This window comes from Cantharellus anzutake, assembly GCF_015039405.1.
Source record: "Cantharellus anzutake strain C23 chromosome Unknown EI90scaffold_147, whole genome shotgun sequence".
NCBI lineage: Eukaryota > Fungi > Basidiomycota > Agaricomycetes > Cantharellales > Hydnaceae > Cantharellus > Cantharellus anzutake.
In genome coordinates, this window is record NW_024067097.1 from 140991 (window position 1) to 155031 (window position 14041).

Sequence of the window (14041 nt, forward strand, 5' to 3'; positions counted from 1 at the left end):
ATCCATTTTCCTACGATTAATTCTGGATAAATTATGCCTTGTTCCTGGACTCAAACTCTTTAGTTTCGCATTTCTAGCTCATACGTTTTAACCACAAACTCAGGATGTTTGAGCCAGTCTTCTCTGCAAGTGTGTTTTAATCTTGTTAAATTCGTTTCTCCCTCAATTCTTCAGATTTTAACATGAAATCTTTTCGAACACAGACCTATACTTCAACTCTTTAAGACCGACAAATATTTATATTTTTCCCTATTTTCCTCGTATAAATATTTCCAATTCTTTCATCTTTTCCTCGTACCCGACCATTTTTCATTATGTGAATTCCTTGATTTTCTTCCGATTTCTCTTTGTCATTCGTTTCGTACGTTCGTAAAACTATTTTCCCACATTGCCACGAATTTCTAATATTTTATTTGATACAGGAAACCTTGTTTTTGTTTTCATGTGAGTTTATTTGCTGTTTTTCTTCATTTTCTGAACCATCTTTTAATCCCTAGACTTGAAAGTTCGCGTAGATACTCAATCCATCGACTCTGTTCTTCAGTATTTTTCCGATATTTTATTTCAATTCATTTTGTTGAGTTATGATTTTATTCCTATTTTTATTTCTGGTCCGTGGAGGTTGTATGATTTTTATCCAATTTTCTGTGATGGTTTCTGGTTGTTTTAGTGTTGTAACTTTTATATTCCTACACCGTCTCCGCGTTTTGCGAGACAAACATGACCACCAACTTTCTGGACACTTCGGTCAAAACTGGACTCTGGATCTAGTACGTCGTGAGTATACCTGGCCGGGCATCCGTAACTTCGTCAAGAGTTACGTATCCTCCTGCACTTCTTGTGCCTGTGCCAAAGTCCCCTGTCATAAGCCTTACGGCTTACTCAAACAACTCCCCATCCCCGAACGTCCTTGGAACTCCATCTCCATGGATTTCATCGAACAGCTACCCTCCTCTTCCAGATTCACTTCCATCTTGGTCATCATGGACCGCCTGTCCAAACAGTGCATTTTCATCCCTACCCATGACACCATCACCTCTCCGGAACTGGCCAAGCTCTTCCTCCTCCATGTGTTCTCCAAGCATGGAGTTCCTTCCCACGTCACCTCCGACAGGGGTCCGGAGTTTGTCTCTCATTTTTTCCGTTCACTTGGTAAGGCCCTCGACATCCGCCTCCACTTCACCTCCAGTTATCACCTGGAAGGAGACGGTCAGACCGAACGGATGAACCAGACGCTCGAGCAGTACCTGCGTATCTACAGTAACTACCAGCAGGACAATTGGTCCGAACTCCTGCCTCTCACGGAGTTCGCATACAACAACGCTCTGAATGCCACCACAGGCGTCTCCCCGTTCTTCGCCAACAAAGGCTACCATCCGAACATCACTGTTCACCCGGAGCGAGACCTGACATCAGTACGTGCCCAAGAGTACTCCGTAGATCTCGACTCCCTCCACCACTTCCTTCACGAGGAAATGCATCTCACTCAGATCCGTTATCAGGGCCTGGCGGACTCCTGTCGGAGTCCTGCCCCAGCTTTCGAAGTAGGAACCTCGGTCTATGTAAAGGCCAAGTATTTCCGCTCCACCCGACCTTCCAAAAAGCTCTCCGAGAAAAACCTCGGCCCATTCAAGATCATTGCCCACGTTGGAACTCACTCCCTCACTCTCTGCCTGCCGGAAAACATGCGAGCCATTCACCCGGTATTCCATGTCTCGCAGATCAAACCCTCCATCCCGAACATCATTCCGAACCGCCACCAGCCACCTCCGCCTCCCATAGAAATCAAAGGTGAGATGGAGTTCGAGATCGAGGAGATCCTCGACTCCAAGATCAACCGACATAGACGCAACAAGTTGCTCCACTTGGTCAAGTGGCTAGGCTATGAAGGGACCGATGAGGAGACACAATGGCTCCTTGCCGGCGAACTTGATCACGCCTCCGACCTCGTCGAAGCGTTCCACTCTCGGTACCCAGCGAAGCCTGGACCCGAAGCCCCATAGGAACCCCAACTCCTCTCCCATTTCTCCTTTTTCCCTCCACTCCTCACTTCCGTTTTCATTTTCATTTTCTCATTTTTTCTTTCTGTAAGTACAGCTCCCCTCACCTTACTAATTCTGGGCCTTCAAGGGTTCAGGCCTAAGAAGGGGATACTGCCATATTGTCAGGGCACACACCCTGACTAGCCCGGACCCGGACCCGTGTCTGGACCCGCTTCCACCCGCCACGCTTCCCGCATGCTCCGGGCCCGGTTCCTACCCCTTCATGTGACTTCCGGGTATCCCTGGAAGTTTTGCTGATATTGTGGCCACTGTGGGAAGATGAGAAGTTAGCTTCCTTCTCATCTCCTTACCCACAGTAGGCAAGTGTATTCTACATTGCCTTTATCTATTCATCTCCTTACCCACAGTAGATTGTGTCCTGGATAGGGCTGGCCAGACCTGAGGCTGTGGGCCATAGGGGAGGGTCATGGGGACCCGGGAGTCGTCCCCTGACACATATCCACCCCCGGCCATCGACTTCCGGTCCCTCCGATCCCTCCGGTCTACCTCTGCTCCTCCTTCACTAACCTCGGAGCTCCCGTATTCTGCAATCCCCTCGGTACCCCTCAATGGTCACCACCCCCTCCTTTCAATTTATTACCTACGCCTCCCTAAGTACAGAGCCCCGAAGACTTCCGGACAGCTCCGACGTCCGCTAGCGCACTCCCACCTCCGTTGGGCAATACACTCGCCTGCCCTGCAGAGCCTACCTTCGGGCCTATCCCTCCTTTCCGTTTCTGGGTTATCACCTGCCTTTCCGTTAACCCCATAAACCCGACTCGTCGGTAATATTCAGTCAGCTAATGTTTAACCCCGTTAGCTCCGCTCCGCTTGGCTCCGTCATTTGCAGACCCATCTTCGCTGCAACTATATATACCCAACTTGTACATAGGTTACACTTCAGTAATAAAATCAACTAGAGTTTACCCCCCTTTCAGTTCTGGTTGCCAGTTAGTAAGTTAGGGCATGGATGTGTTACTTGGCACAGCGCTCTTGGCATAAGTCGCTGAGGCTGAAGCCCTCCACCACAGAGACTTTCCTTCGTCTCAACCTGGTCTCTGACATATATACAAAGTACATACAATAGTGTGGGAAAGTGGAAAGAGCAACTTAGCCTTTCCTCCCATACTGTTGCAAATAATAACTTCATACAAGTTACTTTTGTTGGCAGCCTGAGGAACTAGGCTAACCAGGGTTGGCACCTACACCAACCCCTTACACAGGAATACCCTTTGCTTGGCTTGCATGGCAGGATGTGTGGCAGGCCAAGGCCACGCTAGCTTGCTGAAAAACTTCCCTGCTTCCTATGTATGTGGCGGGCTCCCCACCCTTTCTGCCCATTCTATTGGCACGAATTTACCGGGAACTGTCGGACCAGGGGCTTTGGAATCAGCAGCCCTCTCTTCTCCCTACGCTGACAACTAGAATTACGTTGACTGCATCTTGGACACCACCAAGCATATTCTTGATAGGGACATTAGCGATCTTGGCATGCTTGACGGCAACGGGACCCTGGAGAATCCAGACCCATCGATGATCTTGATCGAAGATGGCTTCTATGTCTTCCGCTGCCCAAAGAGAGTCCTGAGAGCGGCAGAGTTCATACCCCGGTACACTCAAAAGAAAAGTGGGAGTACGCACCTTCTTGAACCAGACTTCGAATCCAGCATCGAGATCAGGAATGAGAGGCACTGGCTTCTGACCAGGCCGTTGGGCAATCGACAAGTATCCTTTAACTGCTCTTGAGATTCGGAATATATCTCAAAGAACGTCTTCAAGAAAACCTCAGGCTCACCAAGCGATGAATGACTTTGCAGAATCGATCTTTCGGCGTGCCATTGACTCCCGTGAATCGCTCCTCGACACGACGGAGCCAGTCTCCAAGGGGATTTCGAAGCGTAAGGTCGATCCACCTCTTCTGGTGCTCGATGTACATCAGACAAACGAGCCGAAGGACTGTCTCCTCATACGTCAGATCCCCAAGATCCCTCACGACCTCCCCATCTTTCTTCTGCGCAAACCAAGGCTTGTTGGAATCGCGATTAAGCTTCTCGATGACAGAATCCTCATTCCGCTTCAGCCACGCCGCACGCTTCTCCTTTGGCAACTTGAACACAGTATTATCAAACTCTTTCCAAAGCCGAACGGCACAAGTCGCAATTTTGTGAATCGGCTCCCCGAGCTCGGACTGCACAGTAAGGATGCCACCGGTCTCCTTCTGGTACGTCCCTTCCCGCCTTAACAATAAGCTCCTTAACGAATCGGATGTGTGCGCCTCTTTGGCTATCATAACCCACGAAGCGAAGAGAAAACCACCGAAAGGCATTGGCTGGACGCCACACCCTTCCACGGACCAATCACCAGTGATATACGGCCATGTACCCTCAGCGTCTCCGAAACCGGGAACCAGCGATAAGCGAAATGTTGTGTTGCTGACGAATGGCACCATATGATAGGCTGATGGAAGTCCTCACAGGGGTGGTGCCCACCTGCACGACCGCCAGTCCACTGCAAAATGACAAGGAAATGAGGACTTGAAGCAGCGACGCGAAGTGCATCGATGATTTCAGCAGCTTTCTCAGTGCTAGGAATACCCGCAGCAGCGCAGAGACCTCCAATGGGCAAGCCCTCGCGCTTCAGCTCTTGGCTTGGAATCCAAACTGGCGGGGGTTGATGTATAAAGAATTCAAAGTGATACCAACTCCATACATCCTGGTGGACGAGAAAGGAATAGAGAGGGTAGCAGGATTTCTGTCAGCGAGTGGAGCATACGAGAAAGAGAGAAGGACAGAATAACACCCCGAGATATGACACCGCTGGAAGGCGGAACCCATCCCATTTTCGAAACCGACACCTAAAAACGGTCAACCCAACACGACAACTCAAAAGTGGAGCAGCATTTGGGCAACGCCTTATCAGAGAGATTGAGGACACCCGAATCGGGCTTATTTCTTTATCTTCTCACCTTATTTTTGTGTATTTATCTCGACCCCTGCCCTTGGCGCTCTCACGAGCAGCCTACAGTTTGCAGGTTAAATATCCAGAATAAACAACAACAACAACAACCAACTCCATACATTGGACCTCGGCAACCTTAGCGTGAACAGCAGCAGCATTGTAATGACCTCCCCCAGCAAGTTCGACGTGGTAGCCTGCGCTAAGGATGGCAGAAACGAAGCCTGCCTTGGTAAGGCACTGTACACACAACACATAGATCCTAAATGAGCAAATGACGAACAATAAACGCTGTTGAACTGAAACTAACCTTGGACCTCCCTTTGGAATCTTTGTTGATAGAACGAAATTCAGTTCATGTCATCAACTGACCGCTTAGGAGGGTGTAGTAATACGACTTGAAGCAAGGGAGATACGAAGAATAAGGGACGGGAGGAATGTGGATTTGGCACCCAAGGTTATCTAGGTTGAGACAGTCGTAAGAGGTTGTGAGCGTAGTAACTTGCATAGTGCGATCGGCGACCCGTGAGAATCTGTGACCCGACTTTGCTGAGCATGAAAGGTGGGCTGCACATGGGTTTGGGGCAATACTATGTGGGAACGTGTGCTGAGGAAGTAATCGGCAGCAGCAGCAACTGATTTGCCCTATCACCTTCTTGAATCTTCACTATTGCGATCCTACAAAGGTTGCCAGCGAGAATATTAATTCAGATGGCAAACTACAGAGCATGCAAGTACACGCGTCGACATAAGAAAATATCTGACTTCACCATTTCGCATGTAATCGGACTTGGAAGCTGGTTAGACAAAAGGGGGCAAAAAAAATAAGACGGCACTAGCCAAATGGAAACAAACAAGGCTAATATAAGGATACAGCAACACTGTCGATCATAACATGTCAGAACGCACATACAAATCACCAAGGAAAAGGTAGAAGCTCTATGGACAGGTATAAACCTTGTCGTATCGAACAATGTAACGTCAGATTTTCGCTTCTGGACCGCTCCAATGCTTGTTTTTCCCAATCTCCCAACGCGGTATGCTCTGACTCTAAATCCAGCCGTGAGTGGTAAGCAAACTTGCCTCCTTAAAAACCTTCGCAATAGCATCGATCTGTACGTCCTTGCCATTACCACCACTCAGCGACAGCAGCTGATTTTTTCACCAAACCCTCGGACGTTGCTACCGTTTCTATTACGAGTCAGGATCAGAGTTTGGTGCAGAGATCGGACTCCGGTGGCGGAGAGGCCATGGCAGATGGGAAGCAGGGAGACACTGCTATGGCTTTCCGATGAACCGCTCCGTGTCGCGTGAGCTGATCTGGTCTTGCAAACCGTTTGCCACATCCCGCTTCGGAACAAACGTACGGTCTATCACCAGTATGCGTTCGAATCTAGAAACAAAAAAGAAAAACAACGCCATTCATTAGTAAACTTAGAAAAAAGAAGGAACTTGTAATGTCCTGCCTACAAGGGAGCGGAAGCAAAGAGCGGGGGAGAAAACAGAAAGAACACGGGAACGCACATGCTTTGCTAAGTTCGAGCTCTCCGTAAAACATTTCCCACAATGTGTACACTTGAACGGTTTATGTCCGTTATGCGTCCTCTTGTGAATCGTCAACGCACCAGCGATCGCAAAGGATTTACTGCATCCCGGTTCGTCACAGACGAAGGGACCTACAGCCATCCAGAACCCGATTCAACGAGGCGAGATTCCCGTCGACCATCAACATTAGGGTTTAGCGAAAGAGGGTAGAATTAATGAGCACAAGAAAAAAAACGCAGACAAAGGCAACTGAAAAGAGGGAAACGGTGGAAACTCACGCTCATTGGTGTGCCTCCTCTTATGCTGCTGCAGCGTAGCAGCCTCCGAAAAGCACTGGCCGCACCTTTCACACCTAAAAGGTCTGTACCCCGTATGCGTCTGAAGGTGTCGTAGAATCTTCTGTTTACTGCTGAGTGCACCTCCACTTCCACCGCTTCCACCTTGTCTACCGCTCACCTTCTTCTCACCCTTCCCACCTTCTCCACCTCCTTCATCGCCAAGAGAAGTAGAGTGAGCAGCAGAACCCGAATTGTTCCGGTCACATCCCCCCCAAAAGCACTCATAGATATTCTTGCCGGACCCCACATGCACCGACGTCAAATGCTCCGTAAGAAGTAAAGAACTGGAAAAGGCCTCTGAGCAGTCTTTCCATCGACATATGTGCTGGTGCTGTTGCTGTTGCTGTTGCGTTTGCGGGTCACTTTCTGATTGCCGAGATTCAGGTGGCAGTTGTGAGTGAGGGGATCGCGAAGAGTGAGACTCGGATTGATCGTGTGAGGAAGGTAGAGTGGGTAATAAGCTGATCTCGGACGAATACTTTGCTTCAAGATCCCCATCCACACTTGACAAAGATGGGGTAGAGGGAACTTCGGGTGATGTATACGAAAACGGAGGTGAGGACATTAAAGGAGGTGGTGAGGGTATTAACGGATGATGGAGCTGGGGAGGACGAGAATGAGGGCGGCTTCGGAAATGGCACGAGGATGAGTATGATGGAGCATGATGATGATGTGAAGTTGCCGCTGCAGGCGGGTCCGAAAGGTGATGGTGATGTTCTGCGTGCGTGGAGGAGTGCTTCTCGTCAACGGGATGTCTTTGAGCAGACACTGGATATGGGAAAGGTGCATTGGGTCGAGTCCAATTAACAATTTCTTCGCATGGGTGTTCGCGGTGGTAAAGGGCGCTAAGGGTGCTTGTGTTTGTGGTACTACCTGCGGCGTCGGCCGTGGAGAAAGAGGGATCAAAGGAAGCCATGGACGGAAGGGGGATATGCTTGCTGTGAACATGATGAGATAGTTCATGTACATTCATGAAGATCTGATTACAGTTCGTCCATTTACACTGACAGATCGTACCCCCTTGAGAACTCAGGGGATAGTCGCCTGAGACAAAATTGCACAGTGACCCTGGATTTACAGTGGCGCTAGGGTGACGAGTCCTGGATGATGCTGGCGCCATAGCCATGTGCGTATTTGTGGAAGAACTGGAAGGTAATAACGCATTGTCCAATTGAGCCATCGTTAGTTGCTCGACGGATGTAGCATTCCTGGGCGTGATCGTCCCATTGTCCAATGGATTTGGCGGCGAAGATAACGACCCCGAGGCTGAAAGATGTAAAGAAGGCAGAGAAGATAGCATCTCTGCGCTTTCTCCGATGCCGACACCAACACCACCAGATGTATTCCAACAGGGGTTCAACGCTTGAGGGAAAAGGTCATCGTGAGACGTCGAGCAGCAATCAAGCAGCTGTGCGTGTGTGGAAGACTGGCTATTACGAGTGGTAAGGTAAAACACGACGCACCATATCATCCGCCTGTGCGCAGGAAGGATCAAAACAAGCCCACCCCTCCCAATTAAAATTAAGATCGGGTAAATTCATAAGGGCATCACAATCGGAATCGGAACAGATGTTTTCCTGATTGCAATCATTATCACAGAGGAGGATGCAATTCTTGGTACAAGATTCAAGAGGGGGTTGCTGCGCTGCATTGCATATGAAGCAGGCATCCTCGCATGTGGCATCGCACGATGAAGAAGGCTGTTGAAGAGAGCAAGAGGAACAGTTCACAACGTCAGTGTCTGTATCGGTATTATTTTTGGTATTGTCGCCACTGGTAGTGAGATTGAAAGAGTGGGGATGGTGTGTGGAGGGTGGATCGGAACCCATGAAGATAGCTTCGTTTTTGGCCATTTGGTAAAATCTTCCTGCTGCTGGCTCAGGGCCTAAGACTTGGAAAGATGGGAAGGTTCAAGCTCACTTTAATGCTCAGGCTCCAAGTCAAGTTTGACTGTGACGGTACTCGTTCCCGAATGTAGCTTATGTAAGCGTCACCCACGTTGAATTCTCACATCGCACTGCCACCTTCAGCTCTCGAGACCCACAGTACGACGCCCCCAGCAAAGGACATGCTAAAACCTATAATTCCACTCGTTGGACTGTTGAGCAAAGCATGCCTGTATGTCAACAAAGTGCAGGTTAGCGGTTTGGACGTTCTTCAACGCGCTCTGAAAGAAAGTAATGGGCGGGGAAAGGGTGTCTTAACTAGTAAGCATCCCCTTCTATTCCACTATAGGCTGATAACCTGCCTAGCCTCCCCTCCATGGTTAGACAAGATCTCACTGACCCTCTCTTTTTACTAAGTCTCTAATCACATTTCAGTGTTCGTTTGATACCCTTCCATTCAAGTCTTGACACTTTATGCGTCATGTAGGGTAGACGAACCATTTGTATGGGGGTGCCTCCCGATCTCTCAATATTTCCGGCCTCGTGATATGCGGTGGACACTTGGCGCTTCTGATATCATGTTCACGAATCCGTACGAACATTCTAGTCATCACCGATGGATGGTCACCGCAGTACTGAATCTTTGCGCTTAATAGGATATTCTCTTCCTTCTTCCGTGCTGGGCAGGTTATCGAGACCTTTCGAGGGAGAGGCATATACCAGCCGGCCGTTAATGATGCAGTAAGAAAACTCGATGATGGAGCCTGGATACATCTCTTTCCCGAAGGATATGTCAACCAGGCTGGAGGCCTGCTAAGGTTTCGATGGGGCGTGTGAGTTATCCCTTTCGGCCTAGAAGTCTATCCCTGAAACTGACCTGACCTTAGTGGGAGAATCATCATGAACACTCGCGCATTCCCTACGATAATACCTATGTGGCTTTCAGGTATCAATGAAGCATTCTAGGGGAGTTGAGTTTTTACGATTAGCTGACCGGTTTGAAATACAGGATTTGACAAACTGATGCCCGAATCCCGCTCCTTTCCTAAATTCATACCCCGCCTAAGTCCTAAACACGAAGTGTCTATCACTTTCGGAAACCCTATAGATTTTAAAGCGTCATATTCCCCACTTGGACCGTTAACGCAGAAAGCAGCACAGTTAATGGAGCTTGGCGAAAGGTTAGAGACCCATCGCCGTCGGCGGAGATCCGACACCATTATGTATTCGCAGTCACCAAAACCGCTCTTTACCCAACGGCCTTTATACCCTCTCTCGGATCACCTGTTCCCTTCGAGGCGCCATCAACTGCTTGAGAAACGCATCCAAAGTGAAACTGGATTGGCCGAATCCCTGGATTACGGAATATCATCAGAAGCAGAGGTAGTCCAGTTGAGAAAGGATGTGACGGCGCACCTTCAAGAGTGTGTACATGCCCTTGGCAAGCTGGTGGGGAAGTAGGTTCAGAGGTGTGTTCGCATGTCCACCCGTGGATTCCGTGATACTTGCAAATTTGCATTGGGCGCACCTTGCTTGATTAGAAATCATTATACTATCTACATGGAGCGCACGCATGGTTCGTTGTGACCATTGTGAGATCCTTGGGTGCGGGTCTAAATAATAGCTCTATGTGCAAATGCAAACTGGGTGGTTGGGGCTCTGTTAAGTTTCGACATTCTGGTGCATTTGGTGTGCGAATTAGTAGCGTCGCATTTGGTGTATGAGTTCTGCTCACATTGCGGAGAGCTGTTGCACCTTACCCGGAACGAGTAATCATGTTGGAAGACAGGCCGATAGTTCATCGAACTAAGACATCAGTACCAGATGTCTTCATGCATGCAGGATTTGGCACGCAATGAATGCGTATTCTCCCGTTACTCCGTAGCGGGTCGTGCAAATGTTCAATCCATAAATGAATTTCACCGTTCAAAAGGTCTTGTTTTATCCTACGGTGAAGAACCCTACTTCGATGAATCCACGTTGCGCAGTAGTTTGCGAATGACGATTCAAAATCCCATGGATACGTACAATTCTCGGCGGGGCAGTGGCTTTGTCATCTAGCAAGAGCAAGGTGGTCGCTCCTTGATGGGCTGATTTATCGTGGATGGTAACTTTCTGCGGGTCAGAATCCCTCTAGAGCTTCTGGCTGGAATGCAACGCAAACGGGGAACGGGGTTTTGGAGTCCCTGATTCTGCCTGGGCTGCGTAACCATTTATATAGAGTGGCCTGCCACCCTTTTCCTGCTTGTGTGATCAAGGTTTTGGGATCGCATTACTGTATCGGCTGGTACTGAAAACGCTAAGCCTCGTCTCTACACCTGCATCATAATACCCGAAATGCTAGAGGGCTTTTCGGATTTGATTGCAAAGTTCTTGGAGCTTGTCGTCTCCGCCCGTAGGATGATCAGAAGCTATTAGGTATTCCAAACGTCACCAATCACAACGTTAAGGTGGCGTGGTCCTTGATCTACATTGTCGCAATATGAGAATAGGAGCCGAGGAAAGAGCATGGACATAGACGGTCAGGGCTTTCATCCCATCCTGGATTGTTCTTTACGGGCAGGAAGAAGGCATCAGGATCATCATCCTCCACATCCTTGTATGTCAGTCAACCGCCGTACCAAACTTCTCCGTTGCAAACGAGGAACGCATTTTTTCTGATGGGGCGGCGATCGATCATCGAGTTCCAGATCCCTGGCCTTGGGGTCGAGTGAAATTAGTGGAGGCCCTTCCTGCTGTGGAATAAACTCCGATGTGTTCATAAATGTTACCGCGTGTTGAGCGGGAAGCCTAAAAAAGGGTACTACTTCAGCTAGGATTTATCAGAGTTGTGCCCTAGACACTAGTTTCTTCCGGAATCAGAAGAACGGCTGGATAATGCCGGTGCTGATAACTCAAACATTGAAACATGGTAGACGAAACCGAGCGACTGGCTCCCCCGGATCCGTCGGCCAGCCCTCATCGTGAGTGCTGACATATAGACATCTTAAGAGAGAGCCCCAAGGGACGATGAATAAGAATCGGACTGAGCAGTGAGATCCGAGAAACTGAATAGATGGGTGGCCAAAACTCATTAAAGTGCCTAGCTTCATCACCTCTCGGACTGTAAGCTCAAAGGAAAAGAGCGATGGGAAAATCCGCCGAAGACTAGAAGGTGATCCGAGGGATGATCATACAGTGATAACGAATGGAGTGAATGGAAGGCTGAACCGATAAAGAGATGCGAACATGCAGTTCAGGCTGGTGCCAGTACACATTCCATGACGAGAGAAAGATCGCTAATCTTGCTTGATTATTACGTAGAGGTCATGATGTAATATAATTTAGGTCCTCAATAGAGGTTCGGATGATTATGTGTGGAGCGGCTACTCCTCTCAGCCCGTAAGAACGTTGAGCCATTCAATGTCTTAAATGTCATCATTCATGGCCGTATAGGCATGCATGAGGGATGTAAGACAGCACTACTGTGGGTGAGGCTGATTTAGTCATTTCGTGCTTCCTTGTCGGTTTCATCAGAGGCTCATGCGCTGAGCGGTAACGGTTGTCCAGTATATGCTCTTCAGAAACCCAGCTATGACCAGAACGCGTGGGGCTAAAGCTTCCGATGACGGTATCCTAGACTGGTCTGTCCGACTGCGTGTGCGCATGTGTGTGACTTCTGGATATCTTGCCCGCAGAACAGATTCGACTGCAGATTGTTTACTTTTATTGTGCTCGAGGGACACATTGTATTCTCTTCATCAAATTCACCTGTGGTGCTTCAAATTCTGGCAGGTACCTGGTGTGAAGGTTGGCGACTCTTATGGTCGTGTTTTGTGATGCTTCAGCTGACCAAATTATGTCTGTCATTACTCCCAGAGCGATAGTCTTGTAGGGGGAAATGGGAATTGAGATGGCGAGTCGAAAAGGTTGCTTCAAGTGTGGAAATCTGGGGCATATAGCAGAGAACTGCCCATCTGATCAGAGGTTGTGCTATAACTGCCGTCAAGTGAGTTTTTTGAGAACTCGCTCGCCCTCTGGTTCCTGACCCTCGACAATGCTGCACCACCAACTATCTTTCCCATCTGCCGACCCCATGAAGGGAGGGCACGAGAGCGCGGAGTGTCCCAGTCCACGAAGCGTTAGCGCTAAGCAATGCTATGGATGTGGTGGAATAGGACATGTGCAGTCAGACTGTGCGTCATTAAAAATTGCTGCTAGGGCTGCGTCTAGCACATCTGCCAACACGAAGTGCTTCGTGAGTTCCCCCCATTATGCTTCAAGTTAGTGCGTTATGTGTTGAGATAAGATATATTTCCCCTTACCCCTATGCTTCTTAGAATTGTGGCCGTTTCGGACATCTATCCAAATTTTGCCCCTCTGGTGCGGCACCACCACGGCCCCGGTTGGACCGGCGGCGTCCCAGCCACCTGTAAGATGCCTGAGGTGTAATGGCATTAATCATTATGCAAAAGATTGTACTGCGCCGATGCCTGCACACTTAAGTGGTGCTGTTGGCGCCAGGACATGCTATAAATGTCAAAAAGAGGGCCATGTGGGTTGCGCGATTTACATGCCTGACTTGACCGTTATTCCTCAATACGTTGATTCACAGCTTGCCCGAGACTGTCCGCAGGCCGATGTCTCGTCCGCCAAAATCTGCTACCACTGCCGGGAAGGGGGTCATGTTCGTACTTGCTCTTTGACACCTAACGTCAAAACTAATCCATGAATTAGATTGCCGCTTTCTGTCCAAATATGTCTGCCAATGGTATTGGGAATGGGGAGGCATTCCCATCAAATCGAACGAAGACTTGCTACCACTGCCAAATGGAAGGACATGTTTGTATTCATCAGGCCCTGACAGCATCGGCCGTCTTAATAACTATGCGCGCAGATTGCCCGTGACTGCCCCGAAGCAGGGAATTCTACCGATGCGGACAGATCTAAAAGATGCTACGTGTGTCAAAACGACGGACATGTATGTGGAGATGATCTTACGTGGCCCAGAATTTTCCTCCTGATAATGTGGCCCCCCTTAGATCGCCAGGGATTGTCCGGACGCTGGTGAGAGCGGCTTTGGCCCACGAAGTAAAACCTGTTACCATTGTCACCAAGAAGGACACGTACGTTATTGGTATTCCTCAGCATTTGAGCAGCGATGATTTTGACGCGCACGCTCGTATGACACCCCTTTGCTAGATTGCTCGCGAATGTCCGGAGGCATCCTAAGTTGGCAGTTTGCAACTAACGTCTATAGAAAAAGATGCGATTCGGTGCATGATTAGCACGTAAT

The 14041-nt window shown here is 49.0% G+C and overlaps 6 protein-coding genes across 6 annotated transcripts; 3 read left to right on the forward strand and 3 right to left on the reverse strand.

Annotated features, from left to right (window-relative positions):
- Positions 1 to 3395: 3395 nt before the first annotated feature.
- EI90DRAFT_430943 (uncharacterized protein) lies at positions 3396 to 4584 on the reverse strand. Its single transcript, XM_039067610.1, has 3 exons — positions 3838 to 4584; positions 3684 to 3778; positions 3396 to 3626 (listed from the first exon to the last, which is right to left on the reverse strand). Exons 1-3 carry the CDS (start codon positions 4489 to 4491, stop codon positions 3599 to 3601), a joined length of 777 nt encoding a protein of 258 aa, XP_038908617.1. The 5' UTR covers positions 4492 to 4584; the 3' UTR covers positions 3396 to 3598.
- Positions 4585 to 4728: 144 nt separating this feature from the next.
- Positions 4729 to 5543, reverse strand: EI90DRAFT_429957 (uncharacterized protein). The gene is made up of 5 exons (XM_039067608.1): positions 5370 to 5543; positions 5308 to 5318; positions 5120 to 5237; positions 5008 to 5060; positions 4729 to 4923 (listed from the first exon to the last, which is right to left on the reverse strand). Exons 1-4 carry the CDS (start codon positions 5503 to 5505, stop codon positions 5050 to 5052), a joined length of 276 nt encoding a protein of 91 aa, XP_038908618.1. The 5' UTR covers positions 5506 to 5543; the 3' UTR covers positions 4729 to 4923; positions 5008 to 5049.
- A 328-nt stretch (positions 5544 to 5871) lies between these two features.
- EI90DRAFT_3089974 (uncharacterized protein) lies at positions 5872 to 8859 on the reverse strand. Its single transcript, XM_039062322.1, has 5 exons — positions 8801 to 8859; positions 8344 to 8747; positions 6821 to 8288; positions 6522 to 6673; positions 5872 to 6390 (listed from the first exon to the last, which is right to left on the reverse strand). The coding sequence occupies exons 2-5, from the start codon at positions 8731 to 8733 to the stop codon at positions 6205 to 6207; spliced, it is 2196 nt and encodes a 731-aa protein (XP_038908619.1). The 5' UTR covers positions 8734 to 8747; positions 8801 to 8859; the 3' UTR covers positions 5872 to 6204.
- Positions 8860 to 8911: 52 nt separating this feature from the next.
- Positions 8912 to 10345, forward strand: EI90DRAFT_3089979 (uncharacterized protein). The gene is made up of 7 exons (XM_039062323.1): positions 8912 to 9087; positions 9184 to 9202; positions 9254 to 9358; positions 9423 to 9599; positions 9654 to 9712; positions 9776 to 10235; positions 10308 to 10345. The coding sequence occupies exons 1-6, from the start codon at positions 8949 to 8951 to the stop codon at positions 10225 to 10227; spliced, it is 951 nt and encodes a 316-aa protein (XP_038908620.1). The 5' UTR covers positions 8912 to 8948; the 3' UTR covers positions 10228 to 10235; positions 10308 to 10345.
- Positions 10346 to 12658: 2313 nt separating this feature from the next.
- Positions 12659 to 13033, forward strand: EI90DRAFT_2948043 (uncharacterized protein; the record flags this gene model as incomplete). Its single annotated transcript, XM_039055365.1, has 2 exons — positions 12659 to 12754; positions 12848 to 13033. 2 exons carry the CDS (start codon positions 12659 to 12661, stop codon positions 13031 to 13033), a joined length of 282 nt encoding a protein of 93 aa, XP_038908621.1.
- EI90DRAFT_430841 (uncharacterized protein) lies at positions 12920 to 13524 on the forward strand. Its single transcript, XM_039067609.1, has 3 exons — positions 12920 to 13032; positions 13086 to 13300; positions 13361 to 13524. The coding sequence occupies exons 1-3, from the start codon at positions 13020 to 13022 to the stop codon at positions 13475 to 13477; spliced, it is 345 nt and encodes a 114-aa protein (XP_038908622.1). The 5' UTR covers positions 12920 to 13019; the 3' UTR covers positions 13478 to 13524.
- Positions 13525 to 14041: the final 517 nt, after the last annotated feature.

Coding starts and splice junctions, on each gene's coding strand:
- EI90DRAFT_3089974 (XM_039062322.1), bottom strand. CDS start 8,733: ATGGCCAAAAACGAAGCTATCTTCATGGGTTCCGATCCACCCTCCACA. Junction 6,674..6,820: donor GAGGAGGCACACCAATGAGC/GTGAGTTTCCAC, acceptor GGATGGCTGTAG/GTCCCTTCGTCTGTGACGAA. Junction 6,391..6,521: donor GCTCGAACTTAGCAAAGCAT/GTGCGTTCCCGT, acceptor TTTTGTTTCTAG/ATTCGAACGCATACTGGTGA.
- EI90DRAFT_430841 (XM_039067609.1), top strand. Junction 13,301..13,360: donor AATGTCAAAAAGAGGGCCAT/GTGGGTTGCGCG, acceptor GTTGATTCACAG/CTTGCCCGAGACTGTCCGCA.
- EI90DRAFT_3089979 (XM_039062323.1), top strand. CDS start 8,949: ATGCTAAAACCTATAATTCCACTCGTTGGACTGTTGAGCAAAGCATGC. Junction 9,600..9,653: donor CTAAGGTTTCGATGGGGCGT/GTGAGTTATCCC, acceptor ACCTGACCTTAG/TGGGAGAATCATCATGAACA. Junction 9,713..9,775: donor AATACCTATGTGGCTTTCAG/GTATCAATGAAG, acceptor TTTGAAATACAG/GATTTGACAAACTGATGCCC.
- EI90DRAFT_429957 (XM_039067608.1), bottom strand. CDS start 5,505: ATGCAAGTTACTACGCTCACAACCTCTTACGACTGTCTCAACCTAGAT.
- EI90DRAFT_430943 (XM_039067610.1), bottom strand. CDS start 4,491: ATGGTGCCATTCGTCAGCAACACAACATTTCGCTTATCGCTGGTTCCC. Junction 3,779..3,837: donor GCAAAGTCATTCATCGCTTG/GTGAGCCTGAGG, acceptor TCTCAAGAGCAG/TTAAAGGATACTTGTCGATT. Junction 3,627..3,683: donor TCGAAGTCTGGTTCAAGAAG/GTGCGTACTCCC, acceptor TGCCGCTCTCAG/GACTCTCTTTGGGCAGCGGA.